This window comes from Lithobates pipiens, unplaced genomic scaffold (genome assembly GCF_037356315.1).
Source record: "Lithobates pipiens isolate NorthernLeopardFrog02 unplaced genomic scaffold, aLitPip1_a1.2 Scaffold_1, whole genome shotgun sequence".
Classification (NCBI taxonomy): Eukaryota; Metazoa; Chordata; class Amphibia; order Anura; family Ranidae; genus Lithobates; species Lithobates pipiens.
Window position 1 is genome coordinate 91162794 of NW_027507685.1, and position 15831 is coordinate 91178624.

The 15831-nt window shown below is 49.6% G+C and overlaps 1 protein-coding gene and 1 long non-coding RNA gene across 2 annotated transcripts in view; both read right to left on the reverse strand.

Moving 5' to 3' along the window:
* Positions 1–1353: 1353 nt before the first annotated feature.
* LOC143946679 (uncharacterized) lies at positions 1354–11284 on the reverse strand. The gene is made up of 2 exons (XR_013265238.1): positions 4349–11284; positions 1354–4249 (listed from the first exon to the last, which is right to left on the reverse strand). It is a non-coding gene; the product is annotated as an uncharacterized LOC143946679 (long non-coding RNA).
* Positions 11285–13766: 2482 nt separating this feature from the next.
* PIN4 (peptidylprolyl cis/trans isomerase, NIMA-interacting 4) overlaps positions 13767–15831 on the reverse strand; it is a 30661-nt gene continuing 28596 nt past the window's right edge. Inside the window, exons 3-4 of the mRNA XM_077465162.1 lie at positions 14378–14497; positions 13767–14181 (exon numbers count right to left, since the gene is read on the reverse strand). Of these exons, the coding sequence (XP_077321288.1) occupies positions 14023–14181; positions 14378–14497 (279 nt within the window). The 3' untranslated portion in view covers positions 13767–14022. The remainder of the gene's footprint in view (positions 14182–14377; positions 14498–15831) is intronic.

Consider the following 15831-nt stretch of genomic DNA (forward strand, 5'->3'; position numbering starts at 1 on the left):
ACCAAAACCATGTAGTGCAAGGGCCTCCCTGATTGCATACACATTGAAACTCCTAAGGTTTGACCTCATATTATATTGTTTTGGTAAATCTGAAGGAAAAAAAATCAGCAGAAAATCTGATAATGTGTATGGGGCTTTAACGTAAGTGGCGGAAGAAGCCTGATCTTCAAGTATAAGAATAGGAAGGTTCTTATTACTTTGCCTCATGGTTTCTGGCTCCCTCTGCTGGTTATTCCCATGAATTACAGTAATTACAAACTGCACTAATACCAATGTCATGGTCAGTCTATAAAATAGAAGACTTTTCTCCTTCAGTATGTTATATCCAAAATTATATTCAAGACTAAAGTCACAAAACAAGATTAATCATTTTCCTGAGATGTAGGGGTAAATCTTAAAATTTCTGGGAAATTTTGCCAAAATGTATTGGAGTCAATGGGGAGGCTAAACTGAAGTTGGTTTTTAAGGGTGGAATGCACTTTCCCAATGGCTCCATGTCAGCACAGCTGGGTATAGGCTCCACCCCCCCATGCCTCCAGGATTTTGACCCATATAAATGAGCCCACCTTCAGCCTTGGCGTTCTTCTTTTTTCCTCGTAAGCGCAGGACCTAGGTGTGCTCCTCTACCTGGCTGGTCTAAATGGCTGTCCGTCCGTCCGTCTGTCCATGTGTGAATTAGACTGGCACTAACCAGTCTAATAGCCTTCCCAGGCAAATCAGCCTCTTCAGACTCTCCAAAGGGGAAGATGTGGAGGAACATGACTGTGTGAATTCTGCTTTGATTAAGCAACCAGAGATGAGTATGATGATACCTAACAGGTTGTCTTATTTATTAAACAAGTGGCCAATACACTCAAAGGAGTTGTTCCCACTTACCCTGTGAAGGGGTTGAATTCTCTGGCAAGTAGCAGTCTTGCAGCTTTCCCAAGCAAATCATCCCTCTTCAGACTCTAGAAGAGGAATACACAGATGGGCATGACAGTATGTATCCCACTGGCTTAAGCAGCCAGGGATAAGGATGACACCTAATAGGATGTCACATTCAATAAACGTATTGTCAATACACTCTAAATCAGTGGTCATCAACCCTGTCATCAGGGCCCACTAACAGGCCAGGTTTTATGTATTACCTTGGGGAGATTCAGACTAGAATACTGCAATCACTGAGCAGCAAATGATATCACCTGTGATGTATTTCAGTTATCTTGCAAACCTGGCCTGTTAGTGGGCCCTGAGGACAGGGTTGATAACCACTGCTCTAAAGGATTGTTTTCTGCTCACCCTTTGAAAGGGTTATGAGAAGCTGCCTAGACATACCAGGTGATACAGCCCATTTTCCCTTTTTTTATTCAGACTCTAGAAGAGGAATACACAGATGAACATAACAGTATGTATCCCACTGGCCAGGAGTCAGGGATCAAAGTAGTGGAACAGCAAGCAGGATCTGTAGCTTGAAGGGATGTCAGCAAAGCCAGTCTTTAAACAGGAATGCAGGCGATAGTTTCTTGTGATGTGACCAAAGCGAAGGCAGAGCTCCTCTGGACTGGACGGCTTAAGTAGGCAGGACTGACGAGCAGGATCAACAACAGCTGGGTAACTGTGGAGAGAGATGGGAGCTGGCAATTAGCCGACAGCTGAGCAGCTAGCTCAGAGAAGGAAGGGCTGAGCCCAGCCCTGACACTAACAGGTTGTCACATTCATTAAGCCTGTGGTCAATACACTCTAAGCCCCTGTACACACGGTCGGATATTCTGCCAACCAAATCCGTCAGATTTTGTCCGACGGATTGTGTCCGAAACTGTTGCATACACATGGTCGGACCCAGTTGTCGGATTTTGCGGTTGCCAAGAACACGGTGACATAAGCGGTGTACGGCGGGACTAGAAAAGGGAAGTTCAGCACCATGTCCGGCACCCTTTGGGCTCCTTCTGCTGATCTCGTGTTAGTAGAAGTTTGGGGAGAGACGTTTCGCGCTTTTCACATTAGTGATTCAGATCGCTACTGCTCTTCGGTTTCTGCTTGTCTTTGCGTATCTGATAATCAGTGCGTGCAGTCATTAAGTATTTGTTTCTCATTGTGGACGACTATATCTTGGTATAGTATGCTTTGAAAGGCATTTTTTATTGTCTGCTTGCTTCTGCTATTCAGGTCGTTCTTTCAGGCCTTGCTGTTTATCGGTGCTTTCTGGTGTCCGTTCTGACGAGCCGACCGTTTTCAAATCATGTTTCGTCTACGTACTCGTCGTAGAGTTTTTGCTGTGCAGGGGCTTTGTGTTGGGGTTCTTACTTTGACACAAGCCCGGTCCATGAACAGGGAGGGGAGGCGTTTGTGGACCAAGAATTGGTTGCGCCAGCGTGACCAGTTCTCGCACATGCCTTTGCTCCGTGAGATCCGCGAGAATAATCCGGATCATTTCAGGAATTATCTCCGGATGACGGACCCCGTTTTTCACCGTCTGCTGGCTTTGCTGACCCCTTATATCACCAGGCAGGATACCTGCATGCGGCAAGCCATCACTCCTGAGCAGAGGCTCATCCCCACGTTGCGCTACTTGGCGACAGGGAGAAGCCTTCAGGACCTCAAGTTCTCTCCAGGCATCTCCCCCCAGGCTCTGGGGATCATTATTCCAGAGACCTGTTCTGCCATCATTCAGGTCCTGCAGGACTATATGATGCTAAGTTTTATCTTTTAACATCACATTCTATGTATTTCATGATTGCTAATGTCTTGCATTTCTTTCCTCATTCCCTAATTATCATCATTGCAATATGCTCTAATTCATATGCTCTGCCCCTTTGTCCTCATGCATATTTGCCTCACTAACTTCCCCACCATGCTCTTCTTGGCCCATAAAACTATAGTCTAGTCACTTAACAATGTTTTTTGTCAGCTCCATAGTATTGTTTTCCCCTAAACACCCCCTAAAATGTCTACAAATGTGATGTGTGTGCTTCAATTCATGCAAAGTGACCTTTTTTACATTTTTGGGGTTGTGCCAAACTCATTAGGAACCCCCCTCCCCCCAACTGCTAGCTCAGCTGATAGCAATCCTCTATCTGATGACTTGGCCAAACCCAATACACACTATACCTACCTTTTTGATGGTCACATTTATGGACGAATTCACCAAAGCATGTAGTGTAAGGGCCTGCCACTTTGCCATTTTTTTGGAAGTTGTGCCTTTTTCACCAACAGTGCAAACCCAAGTTCAGAGCGAGATGAGGGGACAGTCTCTTCTTCAGATAATGTTATTATGTTGTGGGTCTGCTACACACACACCTTCTTTTTGTAACTAATGTATGTAGTGCATTACTGACCAAAATCGTGCTCATTTTCAGCACCATGGCATTAAAATGGCATGATTGTCCAAATTTACACATCACTGTGGGTGCTTTTTACTAAAGGCACATCCACTATGCACTACAAGTGCACTGCAAAAGTACACCTGAAACTGCATTTGGAGTGCAAAGTGGAGTTGCCTTTAGTAAATCACACTCCTTCTCAGCACAAACTAAAATTTGACTACAAATACATTTTATGCGCAATGAAAAAGGAAGCCACACATTGTTGATAATTAAACTTTTTAATACAAGCACATTCACATGTGCGTTTCAAAAAGGTTTTTACAACAAACCAATAAATTGTGTGTATCCAAAACAGAGTTTAATGAGAATTTTGTTTCCTTGTTGTTTTTGTGTAAACAGGCATGTATTAAACCGTAAAATACTGAACACAGGAACTTACAAAGTTCAACTTTGAAAAGTGAAGACAATATCAGACCTGAGTATGTACAAACTGGGCTGATATTGCCTTCATCACATGGGGTGTCACCCCTGAAAAAAACAAATTTGGAAGATGCACACAGTGTGTCAACATGTGCTAGCTCCCATCATGGGGGATCAATGTACATGCTTTGGGGCTGCAACCCCTTCATCTCAGACACTTTCCACAAAACATGTACATTGATCCCCCATGATGGGAGATAGCGCATGTTTACACACTCTGTGCATCTTCCAAATGAGGAATTTCGATAAATACAGCATTTTGTTTTTAAAAGAGCAAAAATAAAACCCTATCTAGTTTTTGTTGTTTCACACTCTCCCCAAAACATCAATGATGTTCTTCATTTTATTTTTTACATCATTGATGTCTTGTTGGATCATTTCCAAATCACGATTGCACCCCATTATCTCCCCAATCAAGATCTGGGCACTTTCACTGGTAAAACGGGAATCTTCTTCCACATCACCTACAAAACAAAGCAAAAAAAAACACACCATGTAATAAAAATATGGTGATATACATTGCTGAGCTTACCGAAAGCTATTGTGGTGACAATTTGCCCAACCTCCATGATCTCTCTTTCCTCCTCCTCCTCCTGCGTTTCTGCTTTTGGAAGTTGGCCTTCTTTGGGAGGGGTGTGGTCCCTGGTGTCTTCATACTTGCCGAGTCTTCTCTCCCCTATGAGAATGTAAACAAAGAATAATTAGCACACAGAGGGCAGAAATAGGAATCTGAAACATTGCTTGGAAGTGTTATACAATTGTGTTTTTGGGCCGAGTTACAAGGTGAGAACATTATTGGGTACACTTTGTTAAGCTGGAATACTTCCCTGCAGAACAATGTTTCTTATGAACGAATGAAACCATGAACTTGAAAGTTTTAAAATGCACAACATGAAATCAAAGCACATGGAGTATGTATGCAAGCAAGAATAATCATATGAACACACAACTACTTACTTTTTTTAAGAACACACTTGATCCTTAGGTACTGCTCGTGCTCCCTCAGTTTCAGGTCTGACCAGCGTTTTCTCAGTTGATCCTTGGATAGGCGTACCCCAAAATTCTTATGAAGACTCTTCACAACTTTATTCATGATCTTGGCCTTTCTGATATTTGGGTTTGGGTAAGGTCCATACTTCCCATCATAGTCGGTCCTGTTCAATATGTCCACCATCTCCAACATCTCTCCAAAAGACATATTTAAGGCCTTAAATCTTGTCTTCCTGGATCACCCTCCTCCTCATTAGTGGAACTATTATTAGTGCGCACCTGCGTTCTCTCCGCCATGTGCTCTCCCCACTGCGCCGGAAGCAAAGGGGCGGGGAATAGTCTAGAAAGAACGTCAGGGGCGGGCGGAGTTTCACGCATGCGCACTGTATATAAAACACAACACGCATGTATCGTCCGTACGATCTGGGAAGAGAGTGAGGCGCGGACGTGACGAACGTGCAAACGAAGGCAACATTTTTTACTTGGCGCTTCACTAGACTAGACTGCTTCTATATAGGCTGATGTTGGGACAAGATTAGGAGGGTTTTTAATGGCATTATTAGTATTTGAGGGTTTGTCTTGTGTTGTGTCTTGCAGACAATATGGATCCATTCCAAAATGAACATTTTATGGGGCTATTCCTAGAACTCTACAAGGAGATGCCCTGCCTGTGGCAGTTCCACAACAAGTTTTGTGCCGACATAACAAAGAGGAACGCAGCGCTGGAGAAACTGCTTTCTTTGGTGCGGATCATGGTCCCCATGGCAGACATGGCCTATCTGAATAGGAAAATTGGGGCCATGAGGATTACATATTTCAGGGAGAAAGAAGCACCTGGAGTCCTTGAGAGCAGGAGATACAGATGCCGTTTATTACCCCAGGATGATTCACTTTGACAGGCTGCATTTTCTGGTAGACCATGGGGTACCCAGGCCACCACTCTCCAGTCTTCCTTCAAGGCATCCTTCACCCCCAGCTGAGGTTTCTGATGTCCAACCTGGGCCTTCCAGGCAGCAACATGTGGTGGGGCCCAGCTTGAGACAGGTATTGCATTTTTGAACATATTTATTGTGTTACATTTAATGAAGTTAACTAGATGTTCCTTATTGATCAGTAAGTTGTGATTTATCAAAGTGGTTTACATCTCAAGAGACAGTAGTGACCAAAAATGATTGGGACGGGAAAGAAAAATGCTGGGCTCAGAATGATAGTCTGTTCTATTTGGTAACATTCAATTTGCAAAAGCCAGGAGCACAAAATGGTGTGATTGATGATCAAAAAACTAAAACTATGTCCCCTTTTCATACACAGGAAGACCTCAGTCGCGGGGAGGCTGTGGCAAGTGGCAGCCAGGAGGTCGACCAATGCCTCCCTCCTCGTGCCCCAACTACAGGAGCCCAGCCACAGCCTGGAAGGATGCCTGGAGGGAAGTGCCCAAGGAAGACGAGAGAGTGATGGCCTGGGTTCAGTCTGGTCTGCCAGAAGATGCAGCCTCTTGAAGATCCACATCCTTGGGACATAAATGGCATCTGAATTTCCTGTTCTCTAGGACTTCGGGACCAGACTTCTCTCCCTGAGATATGTACTCCTCAGGCCACCAATTTTTTATATTCTAATTTGTTCATGTCTGTCCTGGGGGCCAAAGGCTGCACCAAAGTAACAAGTTTCTCCAGTGCTGCGTTCCTCTTTTTAGTTTATTGCGACCAAAATAAAGTTTTTTTTGATTGATGAAATACTTATGTGTGTGTTTTCCTTCTAAAAGGCCAGTTTATTTGTGAACAGGCAGGTACATTTCCCAAAAAATAAGTGAAATGAATAACAAGGGGTACCAACACTAAACAACCTCCTGTAGATTAAAAAATAAAAACAAAATCTCAAAAATACAATAATGTTGTGGTAAGTTTACACACACAAAACACCCCAAAAAAAGGATAAATGAGCAAACTGTCTTTAAAGGAGATTTTTAGGGAATCCAAAAAAAAAAGCATCCAAAAAAGAATAAACAAAATCTAAAATTGTGTAGATGTGACACAAACTAAAATTGTATTGCTGAAATGGTTAAAAAAAGAGTAATGAAATACGTTCGGGAGAAGTGTGTGTGACTATGAGCATCAAAAGAAGTTCGTTCTTGCAGCATTGTAAAGAACAAGAGAATGCGCTTGATGAAAGAATTTTTAACATTGCAGTGTGACGAATGTGCTATATCGCTTACGAGCAGTAGTTTTACCTGAACGAGTGCTTCTGTGTCGGAAATTTGAATGTGAGCATGCGTGGCACCTTGTCCGTCAGAGTAGGCTACACATGATCGGAGTATGTCCGATCGGACCAGTTTGTCCGAAAATATTACCAGCAAGTTGGAAAACTTGGTCCGACGGAATCAGTCCGATGCATACCACACACAGTCGGATTATCCGACAACACGGTCTGATCGGAGAATCCGTTGGAATGTGTCCTACCGTGTGTACAAGGGCTAAGAGTCCATTCACACAGGGGCAACACGACTTTCATCGAGACTTTGGGAGGCAACTTGGACACGACTTGAGTATGAATCACAGTACGACTTGAGGCAACTTACAAGGCAACTTGAAGTTGCCTCCAGGACAGGGGACTTTGCCAGTGGCCAATCATATAATAATCAGCTCTGCGGGAGGGAGGGGTTTACCTAAAAAAGTATTTTTACTTCCTGGAAAGTTGCTTTAGTTAAGACAGGGGATCCGACTTGGAGGCAACTTCCATTGAAATCAATGGGTACAAGTTGCCTAGAAGTCGGATTGAAGTAGTACAGGAACCTTTTCTGAAGTCGGAGCGACTTCAGTATTGTACATTAAGATGGCTCTCATTCACTTACATTGATTTTATCATGTTGCGCGACTTGAGGCAACTTGGGATGACTTCAAGTCGGATCCCAAGTTGCCCCTGTGTGAATGGACTCTAAAGGAGTGTTTCCACTCATCCTGTGAAAGGGTTACCGAGCAGTCTCAAGCCTTCCCGGGCAAGCAATCTGCTTCAGATTCTTCCAAAGAAAAGACAGACGAGCATGACTGCAAGAATGTTGCCTTGTTGAAGCGACCTAGGATAAAGATGACAACAACACCTAACCGGTTGCCACTTTCATTAAGCATGTGGTCAATACACTCTAAAGGAGTCGTTTCCACTCACTGTGACGGGGTCATATATGGCGCCAATGAGTAGTCCCCGAACCTCCTCAGGCAAATTAACCCCTTGTCAGCTTCTTCCCAAGTACATGTGGATGAATAGGCGATTCCTACTTTGTTCAGGCAGGCTGTGATTAAGATGATGGCGACCAAATTGTCAAAATTAAGCATATGGTCAAGACACTCTAAAAGAATTGCTGAATTCATATTCTGCAAGGGCCATCTATTTTGGCAACGTCCAGTCTTCTATTCAGGGCCTTCTCAAGCCAATCGAGCCTCTTCAGTCTCTTCTGAACAAGAAGATGAGGATGACCTTTGTCCAGATTGGTAAGGTTGGTGAAATAGCCTTTAATTAGAAGTGAAGCTTTGGAAGCATTTGAAGTACCTCCAGCGTACAGCTTGACAATTCTCTCATGTTGGATTTATCAAGTGCTTGTTGGAGTATGTTGTCACAGCAAGATGTGAAGGTTATGCCCTTTTGAACTGAAAGATGTCCAGGGGTTGGGATCAACCCTCTGGTCAGTGTGTGTCCCTTGTGTCCATCAGAAGATATTGTGGCCTTCAAGGACAAACACTATCACTGCGTTTTTCTTGATCGTAGAAGGTCAAGCCTAAATTTAAGTGGTCAGTGTGGCTTCCTGCCTCAAGATGAATGTCTGCTGAGTTAAAGGAGACCAAAAAAACTAAAGAGCCAGTTTCCATACTCACTCTCACTCAAGAGAGGTTAGCTTCTGCATTTCAGACAGCATTTCACATAGCTGTCTTTCCTCACCAATTCTGATTGCAATTTATATGATACTTTTTAATTTGAAATAAATCCTGCCTCCACTTAGCTTTAAATCTGACCTCCAGCCTTCTCTTCCCAGGTTCCCCTTCTCTAACCCAACTGTTTTCACTGCAAACTGTGAGCTTCTCACATTGCGCATGACAAACTGCAGCAAGTTTTTTTTTTAAAGCCCATGGCGTGTGAAACACACTCAATAACTTCACCTGGTGCCAAAAAAAAATAAAAAATGCACACACATGAAGAGTGAAACACAAAAAAGTGCAACAGGTACACAAGCCCTCTGAATCCCCCAGGGCGTTAGGCTCCTGGTAGGGACAAGGGTACTTAAAACATGTTCTATCTGGCCAAAACCAGACAGACCCCTTCCTCTGGAAGGTCTGCCGAAACAGACCAACCCAAGTACTAGGTAGGATTCCCCCCGAAGGAAGTCCCCAGAAGAGAGAGGGCAAACTAAGCCAAAAGGCCATGTCCACCCCCTCCCCAGACTTTCAGGACAGGCCCGAGGACCTGTGACCCTACTCATCAAACGTGCAGCATACAAAACATAAAAACGTGAGAAACATGTTTTGAAACTACATTTGCCATGATGCTTAACTACGCTGCAGAGTGCACGAGCATCATGGGAAATGTAGTCCCAAAACATCTGGGGTGCCAAGGTTCACCATCACTGCTCTATATCATGGGGGATCAACCTGTGACCCTCTAGATGTTGCGGAACTACAAGTCCCATGAGGCACTGCAAGCTGCTGACAGATACAAGCATGCCGGGAGTTGTAGTTCTGCAACAGCTGGAGGGCCACAGGTTGAGAACGCATGTGTCTAGCTCTTTTCTCCCCAGCTTGACTGTCCCTGGCCCGTCCCTTTTCATTCTGGCTGGGTTTACACCATCGCCAGATCCATCACACAGCAGGGGTCCGGTGTTGTCTGGTTCACCATTTCAGTTCCGATTTTAGCCCGAATTTTAGGCTGAATTCGGACCTGAAATAAACCAAAAAAAAAAGGCACACTTTTTCCAGCAAATTGCACCGGACCTGCTGCGGAGATATATGAACCGGCTCCGTAGCCAGTCACATTCTCCTTCCATGTCCATGTTGCCTCCACAACTGTCCAAATTTCTAATTATTAATAGGACAAAGGTACATTAATTCTTTCATAACAAGTAGCGTTTCCATATATTTCTCCTGCTATGCGAATTGGATATGGCATAGGTTGTGAACCCAGCCTCATTGTATTTCAGTCCTCTAAATCAGTGGTCATCAACCCTGTCCTCTGGGCCCACTAACAGGCCAGGGTTTATGTATTACCTTTGGGGAGATGCAGACTAGAACACTGCAATCACTTAGCAGCAAATGATATCACCTGTGATGTGTTTCAGTTATCTTGCAAACCTGGCCTGTTAGTGGGCCCCAAGGACAGCGTTGATCACCACAGCCCTAAATCATGGAGGCCCAGCATCACATGTGGGGGGGTCTATATGCAAATGCAGCCTGTCGTGGAACGCCCACTCCTCCATACTGACACCCACCCACTAGAGCATATTGATATTTGCAGAACTCCTCCCAAAAGCCCACCCACTGCTTGCATTAGGGAATCACTGAGAGCTTTTGAGAGAAGTACTGAGGCAGAGTGTGGTGATGTTAACAGGAAGATATATACAGCACCCCGCAGACCCCTCCCACCAGCTATGCCTGCATTGCATAGAAAAGCACAAGCACTTTTACAAAAAAAAGTAGCAGTGACATCATCCCTGTGCGAAGAGCAGAAATTTAACAGGTTCGACCCACTACCTGCCTGCAGGAAGAAAAAAAAACCCCAGAGAGGAGGGAGCGGAGTCAGGACCAGTCACCCTGCACGATAGAGAGAGAGGGGAGAGGGGGCAGAGAGAGAGCAGAGAGGGGAGAAAGCAGAGCGAGAGGGAGCAGAGAGCGAGCACAGAGCGAGAGAGAGCAGAGAGCGAGCACAGAGCGAGAGAGAGCAGAGAGCGAGCACAGAGCGAGAGAGAGCAGAGAGCGAGCACAGAGCGAGAGAGAGCAGAGAGCGAGCACAGAGCGAGAGAGCAGAGCGAGCGAGCAGAAAGGAGAGAGAGCGAGCGCGAGAGAGCGCGCGCAGAGCACAAGAGAGCGAGAGGGCACGCGCGCAGAGAGAGAGCAAGCAGAGAGAGAGCAAGCAGAGCGAGCGCAGAGAGGAGAGAGCGAGCAAGAGAGCGCGCAGAGAGAGCGAGCAGAGCGATAGAGCAGGCAGAGCGCGAGGCAGAGCGAGAGCGCGAGAGCGCGAGGCAGAGCGAGAGCGCGAGGCAGAGAGAGAGCGCGAGGCAGAGAGAGCGCGAGGCAGAGAGAGAGCGCGAGGCAGAGAGAGAGCGCGAGGCAGAGAGCCAGAGCGAGGCAGAGAGCCAGAGCGAGGCAGAGAGCCAGAGCGAGAGCGCGAGCCAGAGCGAGAGCGCGAGCCAGAGCGAGAGCGCGAGCCAGAGCGAGAGCGCGAGCCAGAGCGAGAGCGCGAGCCAGAGCGAGAGCGCGAGCCAGAGCGAGAGAGCGCGCGCGCGAGCCAGAGGGCGCGCGAGCGAGCCAGAGGGAGAGAGCGCGCGCGCGAGCCAGAGGGCGCGCGCGCGAGCCAGAGGGAGAGCGCGCGCGCGAGCCAGAGGGAGAGCGCGCGCGCGAGCCAGAGGGAGAGCGCGCGCGCGAGCCAGAGGGAGAGCGCGCGCGCGAGCCAGAGGGAGAGCGCGCGCGCGAGCCAGAGGGAGAGCGCGCGCGCGAGCCAGAGGGAGAGAGCGCGCGCGAGCCAGAGGGAGAGAGCGCGCGCGAGCCAGAGGGAGAGAGGGCGCGCGAGCCAGAGAGAGCGCGCGCGCCAGAGAGAGAGCGCGCGCGCCAGAGAGAGAGCGCGCGAGCCAGAGAGAGAGCGAGCGCGAGCCAGAGAGAGCGCGCGCCAGAGAGAGAGAGCGCGCGCCAGAGAGAGAGAGCGCGCGCCAGAGAGAGAGAGCGCGCGCCAGAGAGAGAGAGCGCGCGCCAGAGAGAGCGCGCGCCAGAGAGAGAGCGCGCGCGCCAGAGAGAGAGAGCGCGCGCGCCAGAGAGAGAGCGCGCGCGCCAGAGAGAGAGAGAGCGAGCGCGAGCCAGAGAGAGAGCGAGAGCGCGCCAGAGAGAGAGAGCGCGCGCCAGAGAGAGAGAGCGCGCGCCAGAGAGAGAGAGTGCGCGCCAGAGAGAGAGAGCGCGCGCCAGAGAGAGAGAGCGCGCGCCAGAGAGAGAGCGCGCGCGCCAGAGAGAGAGCGCGCGCGCCAGAGAGAGAGAGAGCGAGCCAGAGAGAGAGCGAGCGCGAGCCAGAGAGAGAGCGAGCGCGAGCCAGAGAGAGAGCGAGCGCGAGCCAGAGAGAGAGCGAGCGCGAGCCAGAGAGAGAGCGCGCCAGAGAGAGAGAGCGCGCGCCAGAGAGAGAGAGCGCGCGCCAGAGAGAGAGAGCGCGCGCCAGAGAGAGAGAGCGCGCGCCAGAGAGAGAGAGCGCGCGCCAGAGAGAGAGAGCGCGCGCCAGAGAGAGCGCGCGCCAGAGAGAGAGCGCGCGCCAGAGAGAGAGCGCGCGCCAGAGAGAGCGCGCGCCAGAGAGAGAGCGCGCGCCAGAGAGAGAGCGCGCGCCAGAGAGAGAGCGCGCGCGCCAGAGAGAGAGCGCGCGCGCCAGAGAGAGAGAGAGAGCGCGCGCGCCAGAGAGAGAGCGCGCGCGCCAGAGAGAGAGAGAGCGAGCGCGAGCCAGAGAGAGAGCGAGCGCGAGCCAGAGAGAGAGCGCGCCAGAGAGAGAGAGCGCGCGCCAGAGAGAGAGAGCGCGCGCCAGAGAGAGAGAGCGCGCGCCAGAGAGAGAGCGCGCGCGCCAGAGAGAGAGCGCGCGCGCCAGAGAGAGAGCGCGCGCGCCAGAGAGAGAGAGAGAGAGCGCGCGCGCCAGAGAGAGCGCGCGCGCCAGAGAGAGAGAGCGCGCGCGCCAGAGAGAGAGCGAGAGCGCGCGCGCCAGAGAGAGAGAGCGAGAGCGCGCGCGCCAGAGAGAGCGCGCGCCAGAGAGAGAGCGCGCGCCAGAGAGAGCGCGCGCGCCAGAGAGAGCGCGCGCGCCAGAGAGAGAGCGCGCGCGCCAGAGAGAGAGCGCGCGCGCGCGCCAGAGAGAGAGCGCGCGCGCGCCAGAGAGAGAGCGCGCGCGCGCCAGAGAGAGAGCGCGCGCGCGCCAGAGAGAGAGCGCGCGCCAGGCAGAGAGAACGAGAGAGAGAGAGCGCCAGGCAGAGAGAGCGAGAGAGAGCGCGCCAGGCAGAGAGAGCGAGAGAGAGCGCGCCAGGCAGAGAGAGCGAGAGAGAGCGCGCCAGGCAGAGAGAGCGAGAGAGAGCGCGCCAGGCAGAGAGAGCGAGAGAGAGCGCGCCAGGCAGAGAGAGCGAGAGAGAGCGCGCCAGGCAGAGAGAGCGAGAGAGAGCGCGCCAGGCAGAGAGAGCGAGAGAGAGCGCGCCAGGCAGAGAGAGCGCGAGAGAGCGCGCCAGGCAGAGAGAGCGCGCCAGGCAGAGAGAGCTCGAGAGAGCGCGCCAGGCAGAGAGAGCGCGAGAGAGCGCGCCAGGCAGAGAGAGCGCGCCAGGCAGAGAGAGCGCGAGAGAGCGCGCCAGGCAGAGAGAGCGCGAGAGAGCGCGCCAGGCAGAGAGAGCGCGAGAGAGCGCGCCAGGCAGAGAGAGCGCGAGAGAGCGCGCCAGGCAGAGAGAGCGCGAGAGAGCGCGCCAGGCAGAGAGAGCGCGAGAGAGCGCGCCAGGCAGAGAGAGCGCGAGAGAGCGCGCCAGGCAGAGAGAGCGCGAGAGAGCGCGCCAGGCAGAGAGAGCGCGAGAGAGCGCGCCAGGCAGAGAGAGAGCGCGCCAGGCAGAGAGAGCGCGCCAGGCAGAGATGAACAGGGGTCCAGCAGGCTTCACTCTACAGGAGGGGGTAGAGCCCAGACCAGTCAACGTACACAAGGAGAGAGCAGAGCTGTGGGAGGGGCCCATCAAGCTCCACCCTTTACAGGAAACTACAGGAGGGGGTGGAGACAAGACCAGTCACCCTATAAAGGAGAGAGAGCAGCAGGGAGTGGTCTTTATTACAAGGAGGAAAAGTCTTGCACTGGATTAATGCACAGATCTGGAAGGAATACACAAATCACACCGAGATTCATAAAAAATACACGATGAATGGATTTAGATGAAATTTGCTTATCCCGTTTTAGCAAATTAAGAAAATAAAAAGCACAAAAAAATAAAGATTGTCCTTTCCATCTGCTGGGAATGTTGCCATATATAAAAGGACCATTGCAGTCATCTCTAATTGATGATGTTGTCTCATTTCCTTCCTTCCACCAGAATGATGTGATAACCAAATTTGGTCTTCACGGGGGGATCGGTATAGACAGGTTTGTCCATGGTGCTCACAGGCAGAGTAAAGGCCGCCTCCTGGAAAGGTCCCACCATCGAGCCTCTGGTCATCCAGCCCAAGTCCCCCTGGAAAAGGCAACAGAAACAGGGAATCATTAAGCAGGTATGGGACTTTAGATAAAAGAACGAAAGGCATAAAGGAAACAAAAGATAATATTTGGGAAATTGGTGAACGTTCCATTCTCGGTTCATTTTGTAGCACATCTACAGTAAATTACAGGTTCACTTTAATAATAGTTTAGATCCTCAAGCTGTGACTTACCCCTTGCCTGGCCTTGTCCTCGCTGTATTGGGTGGCCACTTCGCTGAATCTCACTCCGGATTTGAGCTTCTCCATGGCCTCCATGACTTTTCCATGCTTTTCACAGAGGATGTGTCGCACCTGGAAGAAAAACAGTAATGGGTAACAGTGGTTCCTCTGACAGCGGGTATTCTGGTGGAGGCTAGGGTGGTAAAAGTCAATGAAAATGTATGGGGGGGGGGGGGGGGGGGGGAGAGAAGAAGTTGGTACATAGTACGGTTGAATAAAGACACCAGTCCACCCAGTTCAACCTGAGTGAGTGTCTACAATTGTCCCTATACATTGTGTCTCGTTAAAGCGGAGTTCCACCCAAAAGTGGAACTTCGGCTCATCCGATTTCCCCCCCCACAGGTCCCAGGATATAGCGGGGACCATTTACAACAAACAACGCGACTAGCGCATGCGCAATAGGGGACCCGGGAAGTGAAGCAAGCCGTATCGCTTCACTTCCTGATTCCCTCACCGACCGGGTGGGAGCCTCCTCCTTCTTACTGGACATTCAGGAACATCCTTCAGAAGGAGGGGATCCCACGCATCGGTGTGATCCTGATGCGCTCGTGTCACCCGGACACGGTGCATCTCGGATCGGCAGGAGGGCTCTGTGATTGGCCCTCCTGATCACATGATAGCCATGTCCAATCACAGCCGTCATGTGATGTAAACAGCCGGTTGCTAGGCCTCCTCTCCTCACATGGAAGTCATCGCTGAGGAGAGGAGAGCATATCGCTGCAGCCAGGTGGTGATCAGTGAGTATGAGACGTTTTTACAGCTTTTTACTCACTGATCACCAGTCTAGTATAAAACACACAATGTCCCCAAAATATGTCCCACTAAAATCACATGTCCCAATGATTATCTGCACACATATGTCAGCAATCACCTGCACACATCTGTACATGATCAAAAACCATGTAGCAGAATACATTTTGGCTTAAATTTACGACAAAATTAGATTTTATTGGATTTCTTTTAAAATGGAAAGAAGAAAATATTGTTTTTTTCCCCAAATTTCCGCTTTTTGCGCTTATATCGTGACTAAATACCACCAAAAACCAGGAGTTAGACTTACCGGTAACTCTTTTTCTAGGAGTCTTCCAGGACAGCCTCTGAGACATTGTGTTTCCTGTCCCGGAGGGAGGAGCCCTTTCACCAAAAATGTTAAAAGGCGGTCCTCCAGGCCTTCCCCTTCAGTTTCCACAAGAACCGCCGGAAGGCTCTGAAAGACATAACATACTGGCGCAACGTTAGTATATCTCTTTATACTCCAACCACAAAACTCTGGGTGGGAAACCAGGCTGTCCTGGAAGACTCCTAGAAAAAGAATTACCGGTAAGTCTAACTCCAGTTTTCTCTTATTGTCTTCCAGGACAGCCTCTGAGATAAGCAAGAAACTTACTCTGCTAGAGTGGGACCAC